Raw genomic sequence first — 23228 nt, forward strand, 5'->3', positions numbered from 1 at the left:
ATCCCCAGATACCTCACTTATGTGCCTGGAGAGTCATGGTAGGGACAAGGAGGACTTGATGGAGAACATGTGTGTGTGGAGGGTTTGCAATGGTGCTGGGCCAATGGTTATCATTTGGGATGGCACATCAGACCAGTGGTGAAGCTGATGCTGGCATGACACCTGCTTCCCTGACAGCCCCCAGTCCTGGCCACTTCCAGTAGTGACTTGAGGAGGTGTGGACAGGGAGACAGTAAGACTATCATTGTTTTAAAGGTGCTGACATGGTGCCAGATGTGGAGGCTCATGCCTGTAATCCCAGCATTTAGGATGTTGAGGGAGGGGGATCTTGAGTTCAAGTTAGCCTGGATACATACTGAGACCCTGTCAAAAGAAAAACAAGCTAAGCCCTAGGTTTGTTAGTGATGGAGCCTCATTTCCACCTTGAACTTTCTGATTCAGACATTGCCAAGGAAGTGCCCAGAAATCAGCACTTTTCTTTTTAAGACAAGGTCTCAATATAGTCAAGGATGACCTTGAGTTTCTGATCTTCTTGCTTCCACCATGAAGTGCTGGGATTACAGGCATGTTGCCACCATTACCAAGCTCCAGGGAATTCTGATGTTCTCTGTAGTTTGAGAATTGTGGATCTAAGGGAATATCTGGCTTTCCTTCTCTAATTCTCCTGAATGAGTAGGGGGGTAGTTGCAGAATGGGGTATGATGGACAGAAAAGACTGTGATAGGTTTCCTGACAAGCTTACAGTCTATCCCCCGTCAGCTACATCTCTAACTCCGGGTTGGCTAAGGGGTTACAGGGGCCCACTTGCCCCCAGGTGAGATGCATAAAGATGTAGTAGAAAGGGGCCTCCAGTCTGACACTCTGCTGGGGAGATCACAAAGACCCCGGCCAGCCACCTGTATACCATCTCTACTCTTGTTGTCAGAGAAACCGAGGTCCAGAGCAGCCGGGAACAATCCTCAAGCAGCCCTATTTGTTACATGATGGAGTCATACACCAGCGTGGCTAGACTTCCCCCATCTCCGAAGCTCTATCCATCTTAGCTTGTGTTTCCCCAAGAGCATCTGGCGTCCTTATGTGAAGGCTAAAGCCAAGGTGGCATTGAGGCCAGAAGCAAGAGGTTTCTAGCCTCAGATCTGCCCCTGAGTCACTGTGGGATCTTCAGTGATCCTGGAGCAAATTTGTCAGTCCTGGGTCTCATGTCTTCATCTTGAAGAGAGGAATAATTATTCAGGCGACAGGAACAGGGCGTTGTTCATCTTCAGCTCTAACACATCCTTTCTGATGAATTGGGGGCCTAGGGTAAAAAGGTCTCATCCCTGCCAGTGATTAAGGGAAGGGAAGGGAAGGTGAAATTCTGGGTTTTGTTGTTGCTTTAGACAGAGTCTTGCTATGTCCCAGGCTAGCATGGAACTAGCTATAGTATATAGTATATAGATCAGGCTGGCCCCTAAATTGCGGTGATCTTCCTGCCTTCAAGAGTGCTGGGATTGAAGGTGTACACTGCCACTCCCAGCAGGGTCAAGGGATTTGTGAGCAGTGTTTGCCCTGTGAAGCTGATCTAGGTTAGGGACATCTTAGGAGAGATGCTGGGAGTCTATTCGGTCAGGATGGGTTTGCTGAGTTTAGGAGACTCCTCCCTTGGTTCAAAATGCCGACTTTGGTTTAGTGACAGGGTGTTAGGATGTTGCTGTGAAACCAGTCAGTCAGGGAAAGGAAGAGGGTCGGCTGATAAGGCCAGAGAGGATTCTGGGGAAGGCCTCATAGAGGAAGTGGCATTGGAGCAGACACCTGAGTAAGAGAGTGGCAAACAGAACAAACCAGCAAAGCCTGGAGGCGGACATACTTAGATGAGCTCCTGGCAGGCCCAGGGAGCTAGGATGTTGCAGCTAGTGAGGAAGAGAGCAGAGGGGATTTGGTGCAGAGGTGGGTGGACAGGGTTGGGATGGGGTAGACCTCCGAGGGTATGCTGGCAAGGCTGAAGAGTTTGTGCTCCAAGCGTGACCCAAGAGTTTCTCAGCAGTGATGGTTTCCAGCTTTGAATTGCAAGGAGCTTGAAGGGGTGGGTGATGTGTGAAGATGAGAGTGGAGGCAGGGAGCTCCGCAGGGGCCCGATTGTGGGGATTGTGGGGTCAGGAGTTGGAAGCTGATCTAATGGAAGCTGAAGGTTGAGCCAACTGAACTTGCTACAGAGCAGGAGGTGGGGAGGATAAGACAAAAGAATCACAGCTGACTCAGAGAGCTGGCCTCAGTACCCAGGAACCATCACTGAACGACTAGGATGGAAGAAAGGAGATCTTACGGGATGTTGAGATTCTAGTTTAGGACATGTTTGGTTCCAGGGGCCTCTAGACACCCAAGAAGAAACTTTGAACTGGTAGGTGGGCCTAATGAGCCGGGCTCTCAGGAAAGCCTGCCACAATCTCACACCTGCTAGGCACAGAGCTGTGAATATAGTAAGGGCTGGGGACAGGACTGAAAGGGATTTCTTTTCTGGTTTGTATTTCCTTTTCGAAAAATGCATTTAAAAAATATATTAGTGGTGCTGGACACAGTAGCTCACACCTGTAATCCTTGTTAGTCCAAAGGCAGAAGAATCACAAGTTTGAGTGTAGGCAGTGTAGAGAAACCCTGTTTAATTAACCAACTAAGTAAGTAAATAAATAAAATATCAGTAACTGGTGGCAATGGGAGTCAGAGAGGTGACTCCCTGGGTAAGAGTAGTTGCTGGCAAGCCTGACAACGTGGGTTTGATGCTCGAAGAATCAAGAAAAGAGACCCAACTCTTTCAGGTTGTCCTCTGACCACACACCTACTGTGGCACGCACGCACATACACTATGTGTGCACGTGGTACACAGACACACTCGCAGGCAAGACACGTATACATAAACCACTCTATTAGAGGACCCAAATTCAATTTCCAGCGCCCACATCAGGCACTTACAACGACTTGTAAGTCATGCTCCAGGGGACCTGGCACCCTTTTATGACCTCCACAGGCATTACACTCATGTGCACATACTCCCTCACACCACACACACATGATTACAAGTAAAATCAATCTGTAAAAGTGCTAGAGACTTGTCTTAGCCAGTGTTCTATTGCTGTGAAGAGACGCCATGACCAAGGCAACTCCTATAAAAGAAAGCATTTAACTGGGGGTTGCTTACAGTTTCAGAGAATTAGTTCATTTTTATCATGGCAAGGGGCATGGCAACATGCAAGCAGATAGGCAGGCGTGGTGCTGGAGAACTGGCTGGGAGCTAAATCCTGATCTATAGGCAGTAGGGAGGAGGAGCTGGGACTGAGAGTATCCTGGACTTTTTGAATTCAAAGTCCACTTCCAGTGGCACAACTGCTCCACCAAGGCCACACTTCCTGGTCCCTCCCAGCGCTCCACCGACTGAGAACCAAGAATTCAAATATATGAGCCTATGGGGCAATCTCATTCAAACCACCACAGGACCACAGGATCTGAGAATAGAGCTGAATAACTGAGCCCTTGATTAGAAAGCCCTGGGTCTGCTTCCCAGCATTGCAAAACAAATAAATGGGAGCACATCAGTTTGCTATTATTTAAGCAGTCCATATTCATTCTAAAAAAAATAATCGTAGGAAGCACAGGTAAGCAAAAACAGAATTCATTTTTGCCACTATTGGTGCATAAAAAAAGGTGTCTCTTTTTAAAACATCAGGATCACATGACCCTTGAGGTTTTGTAATCTGTCTGCTTTTTTGGCATAGACTATTATGGATAATTGATGCCCGTGTAACTATTGAAGTGGCAAGAAAAAAAAAAAGAGGAAAGGAATTCTGGAAGTGCTCAACAGAGAACTGCGATTACCTATGACTGCCTGAGGTCTTAGGGTCACGGAGAAGTGCAGTGGAGGAATTGGGCTAGAGTGAGACCCATGATGTTCCCACTGCAGCCCTGCCCGTACCAACTGTGTCAGCTGCAGCTCCCGTTACAGGGAGCCTGGCTGCTGCTGGACTTGTGGTTAGTGACTGAAGTGACTGAATCTGAGGAGTGGAGGGTATACTTCGCTCTCCACTCGTCCTGAGTCTTTGCTGACTCAGCTCTGGGCTGGAACTGGCCGCAGAGGTCTCCATCTCATTCATCTGAAGCCCTTACCGACAGCTGCTTCTTGCCTCCTTGATCCAGGGGCATTTCCTGTGGCACCAGATCCTGCCTTCAGGGAGTGGTAAGTGGGCCAGACCCTACTCTCAATTGCCCATCGGCCCACATTAGAGAAGGAGGTTCACTAGAAGAGGTCAGTGGTGTTCTTAGGAGTACACACATTTTCTCTCTCTCTCTTGCTCTCTCTCACACACACATATGCACATGTGCACGCACATGCACCCACACACATATACACACACAAAGTGTGCGTGCATGCTGGAACAGGAATAAAGATAAACGGAAAGAGATTTGGGCTGGGCATGGTGTTGCACGCTAGTAATCCTAGAACTAGGCTAGCCTGGACTACATAGCAAGCCTCTGTAAGAAAGAGCGACCCCTGGGGCACAGACAAGAAGGCAGGTTCCGGAAGGGGAGCAGTAGAGGTTCTGGGGAACAGATAGAGTGTGTGTAGGGCTGAAGGTATGCAGAGGCTCTGATGGTGAAGGCATCGATAGAGCTCTGAGGATGCGTGCATGGGAAGGCTGGCAGGTCAGTGCACTGTGATGTGTTTCCAGGGAACAAGCGCATTCCTTCTGGTGTTTGCTAGGGCAGGGGCATGCTTAGCATACCTTCTTCCAAAGAGCCCACGCTCCCCTCCCTATACCTGCAGCCCTCCTGTGCGTGTCCATGCCTCAAGGCACCTGATTGTGGACTCTCCCCACTTCCTCTCTTCTGGGGGACTCCCGGCTCCAATCTCAGGTCAGCCCTGGAAATACTCAGCAACCTTGGTGAATTCCTTTCCTGCTGTGAGTCGCTGTTTCTTCATGTGCAACTGACAACAAGGAAAGTATTGGATGAGCTACATTCTAGAATGTTCCTTTCTAGCATGGCCATTTGGGAGCTTCACACTGCCCCCTGGGTAGTTCCAGGCCTTCAGCTCCTCACTACTGGATCCCCTTTTCCTTTCCTTCACCCCTGTGTTGCTGCTTCCATGTCGTCTCTGTCCCCTTTTTATTTGTGGTGTGAGTGTCTGTGGAGGCCAAAGGAGGACATTGTGTGCCCTATGATATCATTCTCTGCCTTGTTCCCTTGAGACGGGGTCCTTCAGTGACTCCGAAGCTCACTGTTTCCACAGAACTGACTGACCCAGGAGCTGCTGCGATCTGCCTGTCTCTGATCCCAGCACTAGGGTTATAGACATATGTGGTCATGCCCAGCCTTTTCACGTGTGTATTCGGGATTCAGACAGGGGGACTTAAGCTCACGCAGCAAACGCTCTCATTGCTGAGCCACCTCAGCCCCTCGCTTCTCCTGCTGACTCACTATGAATTCCAGAAAAACAGGGAGGCAGAGCAGCTGTCCCTATTCTTCAGCTGAGGCCACAACTTCTGAGCTCTGGTGACCTCTGGAACACTTTACTTGGGCCTTAAAACGGAGCCAAGGCCAGTGGGTGGCTGAGGCCGGGAAATGCTGAGCCTCTGTGTTCTCTTGCTAGCCCAGACCAAACTGGGAGGCCTCCCCTCTGAGTCCCGGTCACACCAGGGTCCTCTGGAGAGGGCTTGAGAGATGTCTGTGCTTAATGACTCTGCTTTGGATTCTGTTTTCCGAAGAATTCTACCCGAATAGTGAGTCTCCTGTCTCTGCAGCCCCTGCCCGGGGACCCTCAGTCATCCTGTTCCCCCAGTCATCTGTCGTTCCCCGTTGTGCTCCGATTGCAGATTTTTGCTAGTCTTCAGCTGTCTGGTGCTGTCCGTGCTGTCCACTATCCAGGAGCACCAGGAACTTGCCAACGAGTGTCTCCTCATCTTGGTGAGTGCCCGGAGTCCCCTTTAGCGTCTCCTCCAGGGCAGAGCAGCACCTGGCCCGAGGAGAGAGGCTTCCTAGACCGTGGTCGGAGAGCAGACTGCTGCTCCTCTCTGGCTGTCATTCCTGGCTGGTGCAGGGAGGTGGCCTGTGCTGTGTGAAGTCTGAGGATGAGCCCAGGCTAGACTAGGTGAGTAGACTCCACTCTGTACCAGAACAGAAGCAAACCTTGCCCTGTTAAACAGAAGTACACCAATAGAAGGAAGACCTTTCGCCAACAGAGAGCCACTCTTGATGCCCCTCAATCAGGGCTGAGAGTCTAGAATGGCCGGAAGGCTCAGGGCAGGGAGAAGAAAAAACCCAGGCTTCTTATGGAACTAGACACTTGTGTATGGGGGCAGACTTGGGCTTCTGTTCTCCCTGGAGGACAAAGAGGAGGTCACCTCCCTTCTGGAATTCTCTGAAATCTTTCCAGGTATAAGAGGAACCTAACCAGGTGCTGATGTTCCTAACCCAGGGTTGGGCTTTGATCTGGGTTCTGGTTCCCCACAGGAATTCGTGATGATTGTGGTCTTTGGCTTGGAATATATAATCCGCGTCTGGTCGGCTGGCTGCTGTTGCCGCTACAGAGGATGGCAGGGCCGCTTCCGCTTTGCCAGGAAACCTTTCTGTGTCATCGGTACAAGCCTTTCCTATCCTGCCCCACCCCAAGCCTCAGGGAGGCATTTTGATCTCATCCTTGACCCCATCCTGGCTCCTCGTGAATTTAGTGGACCCTCCCAATATGCAACCCCACCCATAACAGTCCCAAGAGTCCCAGACCCCAGGTCTTGACCGGAGATGGGCTGGTGACTTCGACACCTCTGCCCTGCAGACTTCATCGTGTTTGTGGCCTCGGTGGCGGTGATCGCTGCGGGCACACAGGGCAACATCTTTGCCACGTCCGCGTTGCGCAGTATGCGCTTTCTGCAGATCCTGCGCATGGTGCGTATGGACCGTCGCGGCGGCACCTGGAAGCTGCTGGGCTCGGTGGTCTACGCGCACAGTAAGGTGAGGCTGGGGAAAGGTGGGGGGGGGGCGAAGCTCCTGGAAACTACCCAAGGTGCAAGCAAGAGGCGGAGATGGGGCGGGGCCAACGCTGGGCAAATGGGGACTGGAGCCAGGTCTAGGCGGCTTAGGCAAGGACTGATGGGAGCTAGGCCTACCCTGGGGCAAGAACTAATAGGGCTTGGAATTGCTTGGCCTATCTGAGGGAAGGGGCTGAGCAGGGGTGGGACCTAATAGTAAGTGACCTAGGGGGCGGGGCCTACATTGGGGGCGGGCTCAAGGTGGCTGGAGCCTGCGGGGCAGCGTTTAAGGCAGAGCCTCAGAGGTAGGGTTTAAGGGTTACTTCTGCAAGCCCCTTGGTTTGGAGAGGTCTGCCCCTGATGGAATGGGAAACTGGGTAGGCCCTAAGGGTGAGGCTGGAAAGGGATCCGAAGGGTTGAAGCCTGAAAAGATTAAGGACAGGCCTGAGGTCTGGGTTTCTGAGAAGGCCAGGGAGGGGCCCCTTCCTTGGAGGAGGGGGCAACTGGAGAAGTGTGTGCGCATCCTTATCCCCTGACTGGCAGACACCCATCCTCCTCCCCTCAGGAGCTGATCACCGCCTGGTACATCGGGTTCCTGGTGCTCATCTTTGCCTCTTTCCTCGTCTACCTGGCTGAGAAGGACGCCAACTCCGACTTCTCCTCCTATGCTGACTCGCTCTGGTGGGGGACGGTGCGTGAGGGTCTGTGCAGGTCCGCCCTTCCCCCTAGGAACTTCCCAGGACGTTTTCTAAGTTCTGTCCCCTTATCACGGAGCCTCAAGCTTAGGCTGGGGCTCCTGAGATCAGTCCCTATGCTAGCCCCTACCTACTCTCTCCGACCTTTTTGTGCCCCCCACATCCAGCCCTTCACTCAGTCCTCGTGACCTGCACTGCTCTTCCTTAACTAGAGTGAGAACCCATCTGTACCCCTCCAGTCTCCCTGAGAAGTCCTTGAGATCAGTCCCCGGGGGACACCAGAGGAGTTTGTTGGGGGATGTTCTTGTCTTGTCATCTGTTTTCTTCTTGCACTTGCTGTGCCTTCAAGTCCTTGTGGCTGACCCCCATGCCCAGTCCTATGGGTAACCTGTTTGTATCTCCAGATTACACTGACGACCATTGGCTATGGGGACAAGACGCCACATACATGGCTGGGCAGGGTTCTGGCTGCCGGCTTCGCCTTACTGGGCATCTCCTTCTTTGCCCTGCCTGCCGTGAGTTCCTGCTGGTGGGTGAGGGAGGCTGGGGCCAAGACCTGACAAGCCTATCCTAAGTTGTGCCTCAGATGGGCAGGTATGGGAACATTCTAGTATGCTCTTGTCCTCTCCCTACACTGCCTGCAACCATGCCCTGTCTCCGTAGGGCATCCTGGGCTCTGGCTTTGCCCTGAAGGTCCAGGAGCAGCATAGGCAGAAGCACTTTGAGAAGCGGAGGATGCCAGCAGCCAACCTCATCCAGGTACATGATGCTTAGGATGCCCCGAGCTTGTCAGCCCTGTGCACTAACCCACGTGTCCCAATTTAAAAACTACAGCTCTACTTCAAAGCTCAGAGAGGGACATGACTTGGGGGGGGGTGTTTTAGTCAGGGTTTCTATTGCTGTGAAGAGACACCAAGACCACTGCAACTCTTATAAAGGAAAAACATTTCATTGGGGTGGCTCCCTTACAGTTTCAGAGGCTCAGTCCATTATCATCATGACAGGAGCATGGTGGCATGCAGGTAGACAGTAGCTCAGAGTCCCACATCTTGCAGGCAATAGGAAGTAGACTGACTGACTGGGTGGTACCCTGAGCATAGGAAACTTCAAAGCCCTCCTCACAGCAATACACTTCCTCCAAGAAGGCTATACCCAGTCCAACAAAGCCACACCTCCTTGTAGTTCCACTCCCAGTGAGATTATGGGGGCCAATTATATTCAAATTACCACAGGAGGGTGTCACATGCCACATTGTGGACAGAGCTGGGATGCTGACTGTGTTGTCAGTAATGTTCCCCTGCAGCAAATAGCGGGGTTCAAACTCCCTAAAGCCACCCTGTTGCCCACTGCAGCCATGACCAGGGATGGGGAGAGCCTGGACCAGAGACTCCATATCCTAGTGCAGGTCTAACTCTGCCGTCATGAAACTGGGTAGTCGTCTGTCAGCCTGCTCCACTCCTGGCACCGTGATACACTCGCTGTGCCCTCAGGAAGTCATACAATAAGGAGATGGTCCAAAGTTGGACTTTCAGAATTGCCAGCATTTAATGGGCAGGTGAGAAGGGAGCCAGTCAAGGAAATAGAGAAGGAGTGGCCAGAGACGGGAGCAGGTATAGGAAGCCAGGGGCATGTGATCTCAGCTTCCCTCAGTGTGATGGACGCGATCGGAGTGGGCTCTGATCTGTAAGCCTTTCGCTACCTTGGCCTCTCTCCAGCATAGGGGCATGCGGGAGAACTCCTGTAGGAAATAGTTGAGGAGTCCTGACACAGCACGCCGCTGCCTACTCCCCAGCACACCACCCTCTGACCCCCAAGCCCCAGCCTGACTCGGCCCCTCCTTATCTCTCCTTCCCAGGGTAGAGCCCCTTCTCTCCCTCCCTGCTATCTCCAATGACCAGCCGAGCCTTTTCTTCTTAGCATCCCTTGGGACACAATGGCCACTGTCCTCTCAGGGCTGGCCTCCCGAGGGGCATGGTAGGGGCAGGCGATTGGCACGGTCCCTGCTGAGAGACAGCTGGTATTGTGGTACCCATAATTAATGAGAGCTCTGGCAGCTGCTCCCCAGCCCATGCCAGGGACCCAGGCAAGCAGGAAGTAAAAATATTTCTGTCTTCGGAAGGCGCCAGGCTGGTGAGGTCACTTGTGGCAACCCCTTAAGGACAAGAGGCACCCAGAGGAGGGGAGGCATCTGGGGCTGCCCCAATTCTGCCTTGTCCTGTCTAACAGTCTCTGTATCTTCTTATCCTGGTGGATCAATCCACTCACGGTCCTTCCCAGACCCTTTTTCCCTGGATGGAGAGAGACCGTTTTTCCTCTCGCCGTAGAGAACTACCTCTAACCGTAGTTCCTTCTGCTGCAGAGTCCGTGACCACTGCAGAGTTTGTGGGCAATCATCTTTTCTGTTCTCCCTCAGGCCCTAGTAGTCCCCTGGTAGCAGTAGGTGGCTGATGAAAATACAACGTAGTCGCTATTTGTAAAGCCATTCACTTAGTCAACATTCCCTCCCCCAAACATTTGCAGAACCACCTGCGTGTGCCAGATACTGTACTTGGCACTGAGGATGCAGTGGGGCCCAAGATGCAGCTTATGAAGGAAGACACTAACCAGACTCCGCGAATGTGTACTTAGCTAAGGGAGCTAGCGGGAGGGTTTCACAGACCCTGGCCTTAAGTGTGCCAGGCGCTAAGCTTGGCATTGGCTACACATCTGTCCCTTCATCCTCACAACACTGTTAGGGCAGCAGTGGTCAGTCTGTTCTGCATGGAAGAACAGGTTAGAAGTCTATGCCTGCCTGACCACAGACCCCAGCTCTGTCTCAGTGTTTGTAGGCCCCTGGCTCTGGTGCCGATTTACTGGGTCACCTTGAGGAAGTCATTTCTTGGTCTTGGTTTCTTGGCTGGTGGCTACGGAATTAGATTTGGCCTCTGGTTCCGGTATCACTCTCAGCTAGCCTGGGACTGGGTTCCCTCAGGGGCAGAGGGTTGGTGGGTGGCTAAGGACTTTTATGACACACCATTCTCCCGTGCCTCCAGGCTGCGTGGCGCCTGTACTCCACGGATACAAGCAGGGCCTACTTGACAGCCACCTGGTACTACTATGACAGTATCCTCCCGTCTTTCAGGTAGGTGCTGCTGGAGTGGGAGCGGGTAGGGGCTGGCATGAATGCCCCTTGAGAAGATGCCCTCGGGGTTGAGAGAGGAGATAGCTCCAACAGAGTTCTTGGGGCTGGCGCTTCAGGTCCTGCATAACTTGGAGCCTGAATTCTCCTTTCTTCAGCTCTTCTGTGTCCACTGGGCTCAGGGTATGGGTGCAGCTTTGCCTCTGAAGCTGAGCCGCACACATGAAGTGCTGGCAATCTACGTGTTCACCAGTAGGTGATGCCACCTAGGGAAGCGACAGCCAGCCCATCTCTCCTCAGTCCTGAGTGGGCACACAGTACCTTGTACCAACCAATGTATCGCTGGTTAGAGACGGTGCTATGGCAGAAACATGTGCCCACCCCAGAGCCCCTGTGTGTGACTGTGTGATCCTTCTTACTGTTCTGGACAGCAACCTTTGAGGCCAGCAATGGGTCTGTTCTGCTGGCCCCGACTGGGCTCAGACTGAATGGGGGTGGCTCCATGCGGAGGTTATTAATAGCATCATCAAGGTGCGTGGAGCCAGGTGCCTGGCCAGGCCCTGGGGCAGGAATGAAGACTGCAGAGCCGGCTTGGTTGGCTCAGTCCCACGGGCAGGGTGGCATGGTCTGCGTGCTAGTCTGGGCTGCTGCGCTCAGCGCTTCTCTCCACCGTCTTTGCCTCATTAGTTATCCTCCAGCAGCTGTTGCGTGATCCCATCGCCCGCACCTGGCCCCCTCTCGCTCCCTCCCTGTCCCACAGGCTTCCCAGGGGACGAGTAGGAGGTGGGGTGGGGAAGGGGGCTCCCCACATCACTCCTCCCTCTCCACATCTCCATACCTGGCAGAGGCAGAGCTAGAGGCTGGATTTGAAGCAGTCCCTTTGGGGAGGAGGAAGATGTTCTAGGGGATCAAGGCCAAACGAGAGCAGGAGCAGGGACTGGTGCTTAGAAATTGTGGTGGAAGTGTGGGAACACTCTGGGTGGGGTAGCCTGGGTTTCCTGGTAGGAGGAACAGCCTGGCCTGAAGATTTGGGCTCCGTTGGAAAGGCAGGTGAGGGCTGAGGAGCGGCTACCTTCCTGGTTATGGCAATAGGAAATAGCCTGGAGAGTGAGTGGATACCCAGCCCCATCCCATCTCCAGGAACTTCGTGGTAGGAGGGACAGCACAGGGCAGAGAAGAGGGGCTGGCCTCCCTGTGAAATCTGTCTTCAGCTCCAGTCTCCTCCTAAAACCCAAGTCAGGCTGTTAGACTAAGGATTTCAGAGCTGCCGATGGCCGCTTGGTAGGCACTGCTCCGTGAAGAGGAGCAGAGTCAGCTGGACTCAACTCCCTCTTCGTGTGGGTGCTTTGGAGTTGTGCCCAACCCACATAACCATGCCTAGATTCCTTCCCGTTTCCCAGAAAGTTCTGCAGAGGGGAAGAAGGCTAGCTTCCTCACCCCGCCTGTTCTGGCCTGGGGTATTTGTGAGCACCCTTAGAAGGTGGCTCAAGACTTGGCAGGATCAGTAGCTCTGGGCCCAGTGGGTGAGGTGGGTGGTGACCCCAAAGCCCTGCCTGTAGCTGATGGCGCCCTCTCCTGCAGAGAGCTGGCCCTCTTGTTTGAGCACGTACAACGGGCCCGCAATGGGGGCCTACGGCCCCTGGAGGTGAGGCGGGCGCCAGTACCTGATGGAGGGCACTCTCGCTACCCGCCCGTTGCCACCTGCCACCGGCCGGGCAGCACCTCCTTCTGCCCTGGGGAAAGGTAGGGGCCCCCAGAGGCCACCACCTCCTCTTGCTTCTTCTCTTCCTTTTCCATTTTCTGTCTCACCCTCTCTCAGACCTCCTCCAGCCAGCACATGGGTGTATGGACCTGTTTGGGGGAAATCTCTGGCATTGTTGTGAGACCTGGTAGTTGTCGTCAGATGGCCACAGGTACAGACGGAGGATCCTCTCTAGAGAGGCCACACTGGACTTACCTTCCTGTTCTCTGGGTCTCCCAGGGTCTGAGAGGGAGAGCTGTCCGCACTGTTCTCTCCGTCACCTCCACTGTTCATACCATTGTCCTCTTTCTTTCTCTGTTCCCACATCCCACCCACCCCCACCACTCATCCATCCCTGCACCCCCATCCCTCCCGGGAAGCTGGAGAGAGGAGGAGGCCGCTGGCCCCAGGTGCTTACGGCTCAGGTAATGGAGGGCGCTTTTCTGTTCTGGGGTGTGAGGGCAGGGCTCCCCTCCCCCGGCATGCGGGAAGCAGACGCCTGCTGGAAAGAGAACTCTGTGACTAAGACTGCCACAGGACCTGCGTAAAACTCGGCCAGTGACTAACACGCTTATCTCTGCAGCTCTTGTCTGCAGCTTTGCTAGAGCAGGGCGGGGAGGGGGTGTCTTCCCCCTCGCCGGGGCTCTCTCCTTCTGTATTGAGATACTCTTTACTGCCCCCAACGTCTCTCCCAATGTGACCTGGAGCTTTTGCCTGTCGAAAGAAGAATCAAGACAGAACGACACTTGCTTCGTTTCCATGTTCCTAACTGGAGGAATCCCAGGCACATTAGGATAATGGAAGCCCCTCCTTATGTCTCAGGGAAAAAGTGATTGCTTCTGTGAGAGTTTAGCTTTGAGGTCAAGGGTCAGTTCGGTTCCATCACGCTCTCCCTCGCGTTGCCCATCTTTTTCCTTTGCCTCATCCCACACACCATCCTTGAACTATCCAGGTGGACATCTATCTGTTCCTTTCCTTGAGTCTGGGGTATCATTAAGGCCAAGTCCAACATTAGCAGCCAGGGAAGAGGCAAGCCTCTCCACATTCAGAGAAGCTCATCTCTGTTGTGTGCCCGGAGGAAGGCATCAGGTAACTCTGCTCTTGGCAAAACGTTGACACTAGTCAGGGTTCAGAGTTGTGCCCAACCTGCATATACTTACAGGCTGCTCAGGGGTTCTGGGTTCTCTGTTTGGGGCTGAAGGGGCTTGGGGAATGGATTGATGGGGATGGGAGAGCAGGGTCTTTTCCCTGCTTTCAGTGAGGGCTCTTACAGGTCGAGTGCTAAGCAGGTCTGGAACTTCAGGAAGAGGAACGATTGGCCAAGCTAGAGTGGGAGCTCCCTCTAAGAGAAGCCCATGGCACAACCTGACTTGGGTTCTCCATCACTGCCTGCAGGTCCTGTGCCTGCCAAACCACAACTTATAGCCAGAAACTCATAAGGTTTGGCGTTCTGGCAACCCTGAGTGGGGCCAAATATGGACTTTGAGCTTCCAGTTCATCCTTGTCTCCCTTCACCTGAATTAGAAGCCACTGGGAATGGATGGGAGCTTGGACCCTGTGCCCCTTCGTGATTCTGGATCCTTGAGTCCCCAGAAGCCTGGGTACAGACGAATGCTGAAAGCCTGGCATTATTAACACCGTGTCTGTCTGTTCTGGAGTATCTGTGTCTGTGTGTCTGACGGTGGAATGTTTCAGGAACCTGGGGCAGGGGCATTGAGCTGTGGCTTTTGTACCAGACTCAAGCCAAGTGGCCATGTCCTTAATCTTGGCTATCTTGACACTAGGAAATGGGGTGTAACTCTTGCTAGGATATTCCCAAACATATATGTGTGCATACATATGTGTATACACACATGTGTATACTGCTACCTCCCAGTCCCACCCTGGTTTGGACACGTGGAGCTTGGGGATTGCCCACACTGAGCATGTTTTCAGGAAGTGGAGCTCCAAGGAGCAGGACTTCCTGGGAATGGCATTCCCAAGGCCAGGCCCTCCCTTTGAGGGTTATGGGATGCGTTCTAAAAGCCCGACTGCCTGTGTCCACATCCCATGGAGCATGCATTCAAAATGCAAAGGACAGGACTTCTCCGTCTCGCGGACTCAGTCACTGGAGAAGGGGCCCCGAGGGCTGGGATGCAGAGCCTGAGCACCTCTGCATCCCGGGGCTGGGCCTGGAGGGTGACTTGAGTGGGGATCCTTCTCTCCCTCCAGCCACAGGAGACCAGCCCCATCCTGGCAGCACGCCATGCTCAGTCCACCTGTCTCTTTGTCACTAACCTCTGTTCGTGTCTTGTTCTCAACTTTTCAGCCAGATGTTTAGTAATAAGCGGAGTTTCTTTCGGATCCACGCCAGCTGGAGACCGAGGTACCCCCTCATCTGCTCCTCCTGTCCCCTTTCCTCCTTGCTCCCCCCCCACTTTAGGGGTTGGAGAGGAGGACAGGATGGGCCAAGGACAAGGTGCATGTGCCTGCCGCCTGCAATCTGCCTTGGGGCCCTAAGCCCCCTTGCCTTCCTGGGGGTGTTTAGGGCGTGGGCCCCGTGTCAGAAGGGACACTCTCAGGAGCTTTGAGGATATGCTGGCTGTGCTGCTGACTCCCACGTTATCTTGGCCAAATTGCTTTTCTTCTTTGGACCTGTTTCCCTTCTGTGAAATGGGCAGGTTGAACTAGAGGCTCTCTGAGGGTTCTTCCCACTCTGACCTGTGCCAACCTTGGGATTGGCTCCCTGGCTCTCTGCCACTTACCTGGGAAGCCCACCGGTACCTGAAGGGACTGTGCCCAGCACCTCCGTCACCAATTTCACCCGGCTCTTACAGCTACATCACAACCACATTTGTGGTACCTGCCCCATGCCAGGCCCTGCTCTGTGCACTGGGGAGAAGGTGGTGAATAAAACATGGTCCCCAGAGAGCTGCAAAGAGTAATCGTGGTTCAGTGCATTGAGTACAGTACAGGAGGGAAGCAGAGGGGCTGAGAAGCTGAGGTCAGACATTCAGAAGCAGCCCTGAAAGAGGTGGCTGGAGGGGGAGGGTACTCAGGCCAGGAAGCTGCAGAGATCAAGCTTGGAGGTGAAAGAGAAAGCGCAGCTGTGGGAGGTGAGTCTGCTGCCCAGTATGGCCTGAACTGAGAACAGCCACTGGAGCCACTCTGGGGCAGGACAGGATCATAAAGAACCCAAAGCCCAGGATGAGTTGCATTCTGTTGGCATTCCGGTGGCCTAGGTTTGTGGAGCCTTGTGGTTGGAGACAGGGCCCCCTACTAAGTAAGCTTCTGCTGAGAGGCAGCCATTCCTAGAATAGTCATTTCAGGCCACCATCTAGCTCCAGTTTGCTAGCTATGTGCCCTTGTGCACAACACCTAGCTTTCTATGCCTCGGTTTCCTTCCATGTAAAATATAGGTGCTAACGGGGTTTGCTTCTGCTAAAACTGACTGGCTCCTGTAAGTGTAAGTTGGCCTCATTCACTTTAGTGTGTTTGCCAGTTAAGAGGGCCTTTGGGGTGTGGCTCAGTTGGTAGAGTGCTTGCCTAGTGTGCATGAGTTTGCTTCCTAGCGGTGCATTAACTGGATGTGGTAGTGCATGCTGTAGTCACAGCACACAGGAGGTAGAGGAAGGAGGATCAGAAGTTCAAGGCTATCCTTGGCTACAAATCAAGTTTCAGGCCAGACTGGGCTACACAAGAGCCCATCTCCTAAACAAACAAACAAACAAACAAACAAAAAGCCATACGTTTGAAAAGTGATTTGGAAGCTGAGTAGCTTTATGGCAGACCCCTCGAGTTCTATCCCCAGTCTTGAAAAAAGAAAACTCAAAAGCTTGGGAATATGTCTGTAGGAAATAGGGGCTCCCTGAGGGTGGCATTGAGGACACTGGGTTAGATCTGCCTCTCCACAAGTGTAGGTTGGAGGTCAGGAAGAACCAAGGGTGGAGAGGCCCGTGATAAGGCTGTTTCCCCATAGTCCCTGAAGAGGGGCTGTGGACAACATGGGGATGGGTGTCTGCCTTTCTTAGCCTGGACTGTGATGGCAGAGTTCCCTATGGCTGGGTTTTCAGGGCAGTTGGAGAGCAGCCAATGAAAGTTTACCCTCCCCCGTCCTTTCCCCCCACATCTTTCCACCTCCACGCACCAGTATAGCCACCCACCCCCTCATCCTTCCAGGCACCAGCAGCCCCTCTCCCCTTTTCTCTACCTCAACACTGGTGACATTTTGAATCCGATGATTCTTTTGCTGGGGCCTATGGCATGCATCTTGGATGATGGACAGAATTTCTGGTTTCCACCCAGGAGGTGCCAGGAGAGCACCTTTACAGAGTGGTAGCCCGCTGTGTCTCCATTGTCAGGCACAAGATCGCCCCCAACTGAGGACCACTGTCATAGTTCCCACACTAAACCCTTGTCCTGAGAAAAAAGGCAGTCTCTAAAGTTAGAGAAAATGGATCCTGACCTTGCTCTTATTTTAGGCAATTCATTTCTCTCTCTCTGCACCTATAAAATAGGGATGGCAAATTCAGGGACCCTACGAGGGGAGGCTTAGAGGCCCAAAGCACCAAAGCCTGGACCCTGTGTGCTCTAAGGAGCCCAGGAAGAAAAGAGCTGTTGGTGCCTCCCGTGTGCCAGGTTTCTTTCCATTTTCTTTGAGCTTTCAGGCTCCAGAGAGGCTGACGTGAGCTTTTTTCTGGTCCCTGCCCAAGGAGTTGGAATCCAGGGCTGCTCCAGGGGAAAACAGTGTCTTCTTGCATTTAAGAAGAGCCAAGACCTTTGACTGGCTGGAAAGTTACAGAATCCCTTAATCAGGCCAGAAACTCCCTCCACCATCACGGAATCAGAGCCAGAAAGGGATTTTGTAAGACTCATAGTGCAAGCCTCAGCCCCCTTCCTCCGAGAGTCCCGCCAGGTGCAAGCATAGCCTTATTGTACTCAGTAACAGGAAGGCCAGACTTCGTCAGAACGGCAAGGAACAATCTAGAGTTCCAGTCCTTGGACCGAAGCTCAAGGACTTCTCCAGTCTCCTCCCCTTCTCTCCCCCATTGGAGGAGCGGAGGACAGGGGGCTCTTGCATGGCCTGGGTGGGTGTGGGTGCTTGCCAGCATGAGGAAAGCCCACAGGAATGGGTCTGCAGAGGCAAGTTTGGGAAAGCCACACTCAAACTTCTCTTGGAGTCTTTGGGGTGTGTCAAAGAGATCCCAAGAATGTGAAGAACATGGTTGGATCCCTTCTGATAGCTCCAGACTCCCAACTTGTGACATATAACCTCTCCCGCTAGGACAGGCACCCACCCCACAGGCTGACCCCACCTCCACAGGCTGACCCCCACATCCGGGCCACCTTTCCCAAGGTAGCCCTGGTTTGGTCCACTCCCCCACCTCACCACCCTGGCTCTGCTCTCTGCTCCATGCCCTCGGCATGGAGGCACTGCCTCCCACCTAATACGGAAACCAGATTCTGTCATCTGCTCAGCCCTTGATCTGAAAGGCCCCAGGCAGGCGTTAGGACCACCTCATCACTTCTGCCCCCTCTCAAGCTTTGTCTGAACCTGGCTGGTGTTTTTCTGCACTACGGCTCTAGACACTCGGAGTGGGGACCTCCGGACCTGTCAGCAAGGGTTCTCCAGCAGGGGAAATGCGATACTATTGCAGGGTGTGGGATGAAGGATGTTTGCTGAGGTCTTACCAACAGCATAGCATGGTTCTTGAACCTCTTGGACACAGAGTTACTCTACCAGGTATTGGTTAACTGGGGCCTGTCTCAGGGAAATGGAGGCCTCCTTCTGTTTGTCCTCCAAGATTTGGGGGTGCGATGGGGAACTGGGCGCAGAAAGAACAGGGAGAACAAACATTCTTACACACACATGTTCATAGGCACACAGGTGCGTAGGCAGAAAGGTGGGCCTTTCAGGTGTTCCAAGACCATGTGGATAGGACTTGGGGAACACAGACAGGGGAAACCACAGGAGAACAGGTTGCTACACACAAATCCTCACCAAGGGGACCAGCACCTGGCATGTCTTGGACAATCACACCCTTAGCCGGCCATCGTATCAAGGGGACCAGCGCCTGGCATGTCCGGGACAATCACACCCTTAGCCAGCCATCATATTATGCAGCCACCGCGCCCCCACCGCTACAAACACATGGAAATCTGGGATGGAGACCTGAGTTTGCAGTGTTTTATTTATGCAGCTGTGCCAGGTCCTAAAGCCGTGGCCTGGCCAGCGTGGGATAAGATAGCTCCAGCAGTGTGAGGAGGGGGACGTGTAAGTGGACACGTGTATACACGCGGTCTATACACACGGGTGGCTGTGCAGCCAGGTACACATGTTCACACACTTTCTCACTTCCACAAAGCTAACTCCTGTGTACAGTGAGGCCCAGAGCCTCACTCTGTGTGCCTGACCAGGTGAGCTCCTCCTACAGTGTGCCCGTGCCCATGGGGTTTGCTACCTTCACCCTCCACCCACCTACCTGGGCTGGTCCTGGATCCTCTGTCCTCCTGTCTCTCACTTCCTTCTGGTTTCTCTCACTGCCTTCACTGTGACATCTGTCTCCTGTGTAACCCTTATCTGTCTGGGGATGGGGAAGAACGAGGGGGGGGGGCTGGGGAAGGGATACGTCCCCATGGACCTATCTGGCTTCCTGTAGGCACCAGGGCCCCCTTACCACACCCGAGCAAATAACTGGTGGGGAATCTAGACCCAATAGCCACCCTCTAGATCAGCTAGGTCAGCTTTGACCCCACCTATCTGCCTCGGCACCGGCTAACTTGACTCTTTCCCTGGCCTGCCCTGCTCTGCCAGCAGCCGGATGGGTATCAAAGACCGCATCCGCATGAGCAGCTCCCAGAAGCGGACAGGTCCCTCCAGACAGCACCTGGCACCTCCGCCGATACCCACCTCACCAAGCAGTGAGCAGGTGGGTGAGGCGTGCAGCCCCAGCAAGGTGCAGAAGAGCTGGAGCTTCAATGACCGCACCCGCTTCCGGGCTTCTCTAAGACTCAAGCCCCGCAGCTCTGCCGAGGGTAAGCCGTCTGCCGGAGGTGGCAGGGGTGGGGGAGAATGGCTCAGGTCGTCTGCTCTAGAAAAGGGCATCATGACTTCTTCTTCACCATAACGCAGACTCCAGACTGTAGGGTAGTCGAACGCGAATCTAGAGGGGGCATTTGGCAGTGATGGGAGCTCAGGATTAGAACCAGGCTTCCAAGAGTCGAATCCTGGCTCTGTCACTTATTTTTTAATTAAATTATATTTTACTTATTTATTGTGTGTATGTGTCCATGTCTGGGCAAGGGGAAGTCAGAGGACAACCTGTGGGAGTTGATTGTCTCCCACATGGGTCCCGGGGATCAAGCCTGGTCACCAGTCTGCATGCCGAATCCACGGAGCCATCTCACTGGCTCTCCATCACTGATTTCGGATAAGTGACCTCATTGCTCTGGGTCCCATTTTCCTCATCTGTAAAACAGAGGCAATAGTAGTATCTATTCCAGAGAAAGATTCTGAGGAGGGCGATCCTCGAAAGTGGAGCAGGAGAGTAGAATTCATAGAAGTGCCCCGCAGCCGCCAGCTCCCAGGGCTCTTTGGAAGGAGCCATAGCCCTGTGTGCAGCTGCCCACTGGACAGTCTCCATTGCTTCTCCTAGCTACGCCGTTTTCCTCCACTCTGTAGATATGGAAACGGAGACTCTCAGCATCTGAGTGGGAGAGCGCTTGTCCTGAAGAGAGGCTGGCCAGCTGCTCCCTGCTGTCTGCTGTCCCCAGCCCGGTCTGCTGCCGCTGTGGCTGAGGGTCTCTCACGGACCATTTATCCACTGTTAGAGGAAGATGGTCCCTTTGAGTTCTAGCTCTTCACTGGGACCTAGGCAAGAGACTGCTCTGTTCTATGACTCAGTGTCCTCATCTAGAAAATGGGAAAGCTGTTTGGGATCTCCTGACAGATCCCTTGCCCATGTTGAATGTGCTGTAGGCTCTTAGTGGAGAAAGAAAGGGTAAATAGATCAAATGGAGGATGAGGATAGGATGCTGTGGAGATGAGAACAGGATGCTATGGAGATGAGGACAGGATGCTATGGAGATGAGGACAGGATGCTGTGGAGATGAGGACAGGATGCTGTGGAGATGAGGACAGGATGCTATGGAGATGAGGGCAGGATGCTATGGAGATGAGGATAGGATGCTATGGAGATGAGGACAGGATGCTGTGGAGATGAGGATGGGACTCTATGGAGATGAGGACAGGATGCTGTGGAGATGAGGACAGGATGCTGTGGAGATGAGGACAGGATGCTGTGGAGATGAGGACAGGATGCTATGGAGATGAGGACAGGATGCTATGGAGATGAGGACAGGATGCACCTGTTGTTCTTGGAGGAAGAGATCAGCTCAAAGTCTCTCCCTGTGCTGTGCCAAGATGCTGAGTACTGAGGACTCAGCCTTTTCCTGGAAAGTTAAGGCACACCACAAACCAGTGGTTCTTTGGGAGGCTCTGATCCATGGAAGCCTACACATGGAGGGGCCTGGGCTCGCCTTCCTCCTCTGCGGTGAGGAAAGAAGCAGAGGGTACCGGCCTCTGAGAAGCTGCTTTCCCTTTCTTGCTTTAAGGGCCTTCCTTGTAGCGGATGTGAGCAGGGGAACTGGCTTGAGTTCCCTTCCACCCAACCCTCCTTGCTCCCACCTGGAAGAAAAGACCACACAAGACTCAATGAAGAGCATTAGATAAATAAATGCCTTTTCTCTGCCTTGCAAGGAGTAACACATGGCATGTCCTCCAAGGCTGTGTGCATCGCCTTTGTCCCAGGCTAGACCACAGGTCCTCTAAAGCAGCTGCCACTCACCTGTCACCAGGCAGATGTCTGCCCTGCCCAGCCCTGGACGAGACGAAAGAATGTGTAACACAGTTAGGGCAGTGAGAGGCAGGAGCCAGTGAGGCAGGAGCCTGGTCTGCTTTGAGACTCAGGAAGTCCTCTTACTACTGCTAATGGAGATGAGGCCTGGAAGTGCTTTCTTCTGCCAGCCCTCGACCCTCATGTGCCATTACTGTCTTTCTAGAGGGCCCCTCAGAGGAAGTAGCTGAGGAGAAGAGCTACCAGTGTGAGCTCACGGTGGATGATGTCATGCCTGCTGTGAAGACGGTCATCCGTTCTGTCAGGTGAGGCTGAAGCCCAAGGTGAGCAGCTCTCCCACCTGACACCCATCACTGCTCCCCATCTGGGCCTGTCCTCCTGGCCAGGCCTGGCGTAGCTCCCGGGGTGCCAGCTGCTACCTGCCTGGAGTACAGGAGGTGTGGGCAGGGAGCATATGGCTTCCAGCACCGTGTGCTCCCCACAACACACAACATGTCTAGAAGGCCTGGCTCCGGTGGCCGGTGGCACAGCTGCCCGTCAGGGTCTCTGCTCTTACACATACCATGTCCTCCCCAACATTCCAGTCATCCTCTCTGCTTCTCTTCCTGCTTTCTCCTTCTCCCGCTGTGTGGCAGCCTTCCTCCTTCTCTCTTCGGAGTGGTGCCACAGACGCCTGCTCTACACAGGTCTTTCTTTCTGTGTCTCAGTCCCAAGGTCCTTTTGTCTCTGTTTCACAAACTCTTTCTCTCTGGGGGTCTCTCTGTTTCTCCTCGGACACCCTCAAGAGCAGGGCTCTTCAAACCACAGGTGGAGAACTCAGTGAAACTGTCAGTGTGTCAGGGTCAGCATTTAAAAAGAATTGAAGCTGGAGTTGAATTGAAGGGGGAGTTCTCTGTTCCTAACACTTGGGAGGTAGAAGCAGGAAGATTGGGAATTCAAGGTCATCCTTGGCTACATCAACAGTTTGAAGCTATCCTGGGCTACAAGAGCCCTTGCTTCAAAACTCAAAAAAAAAAAAAAAAGAGAGACTGAATGTCTCATACTCAGGGTGATTGTGCTTATGGAATTAGAAGTTCAATTAGTTTGCAGGGTGAGATATGTTCTTTATGTAGGTCCTGGTCAAACAGATTGAAAGCCATGATATATTGGTTGCTGTGATAATTAAGTAGGAACTGGTCTCCTGTACCCTGTAGCCATGCCCAGTGTGGATCTGGCCCCAGCTTCCTGGCGAGGAGTCCTGGCTGGGTCTCCGATTCTAGCCTGCAGCTGGGCTCTGGAGGCCACTGAAACTCAGCTCCCTTGACTCTGTTCCCTGGCTCACACACCTGCCCGCAGCCTCTTCTTGTATTCCTTTTGAGTTCAGCCAGCTGGATCTGCCCAGGCCTCCCACCCCCAGTCAGGCCTTCCCTCACCTCTTTCCATACATCTCATCTTTCCCCTTTTGTGGCCACCATCTTGGACACAATGTGAAGACCAGGCTCGTTTTCCTTGGCACCCTCACAGCCCCCCTCAGAATGCCCCAAACTGCTCCTCTGCCCACCTCCCCAAATCAGGCAGTGAATACCACTGCCTACCCTGTCTCCAGCCATAGGGGTCAACTTGGATTTGGACTCAGAAGTCTCTTGTGTGACCTCTGAGTTGCTCAGATCTGCCTCCTCCCTCCACCCCACTGTCCCCTCCTGGCTCAGGCCCATCCTGAGGACCGGTCTTTGTGCCTAGACTACAGAGCACCGACACATTCTCTCCAGAAGCTGGCAGAGCAGGCATGTTGAAGCAGAGTGGTGGCTCCTCCCTAGCCCTGTGCCTTCTTTAGGCTGTCCCCACCCTAGCCCTTCATCACAGCTAGTC

The 23228-nt window shown here is 53.4% G+C and overlaps 1 protein-coding gene across 2 annotated transcripts in view; it reads left to right on the plus strand.

Annotated features, from left to right (window-relative positions):
- Window positions 1-23228, plus strand: part of Kcnq4 (potassium voltage-gated channel subfamily Q member 4) — a 52576-nt gene that overhangs the window by 24803 nt on the left and 4545 nt on the right. Inside the window, exons 2-11 of one of the 2 annotated variants that reach the window (XM_048434046.3) lie at window positions 5841-5931; window positions 6478-6604; window positions 6800-6975; window positions 7558-7683; window positions 8092-8202; window positions 8351-8446; window positions 10720-10808; window positions 12387-12548; window positions 19340-19560; window positions 21586-21685. In XM_048434046.3, the coding sequence (XP_048290003.3) occupies window positions 5841-5931; window positions 6478-6604; window positions 6800-6975; window positions 7558-7683; window positions 8092-8202; window positions 8351-8446; window positions 10720-10808; window positions 12387-12548; window positions 19340-19560; window positions 21586-21685 (1299 nt within the window). The remainder of the gene's footprint in view (window positions 1-5840; window positions 5932-6477; window positions 6605-6799; window positions 6976-7557; window positions 7684-8091; window positions 8203-8350; window positions 8447-10719; window positions 10809-12386; window positions 12549-19339; window positions 19561-21585; window positions 21686-23228) is intronic. The other variant, XM_085686515.2, reaches the window with a different exon arrangement.

This window comes from Myodes glareolus, chromosome 3 (genome assembly GCF_982192425.1).
Source record: "Myodes glareolus chromosome 3, mMyoGla1.1, whole genome shotgun sequence".
Lineage (NCBI taxonomy): Eukaryota > Metazoa > Chordata > Mammalia > Rodentia > Cricetidae > Myodes > Myodes glareolus.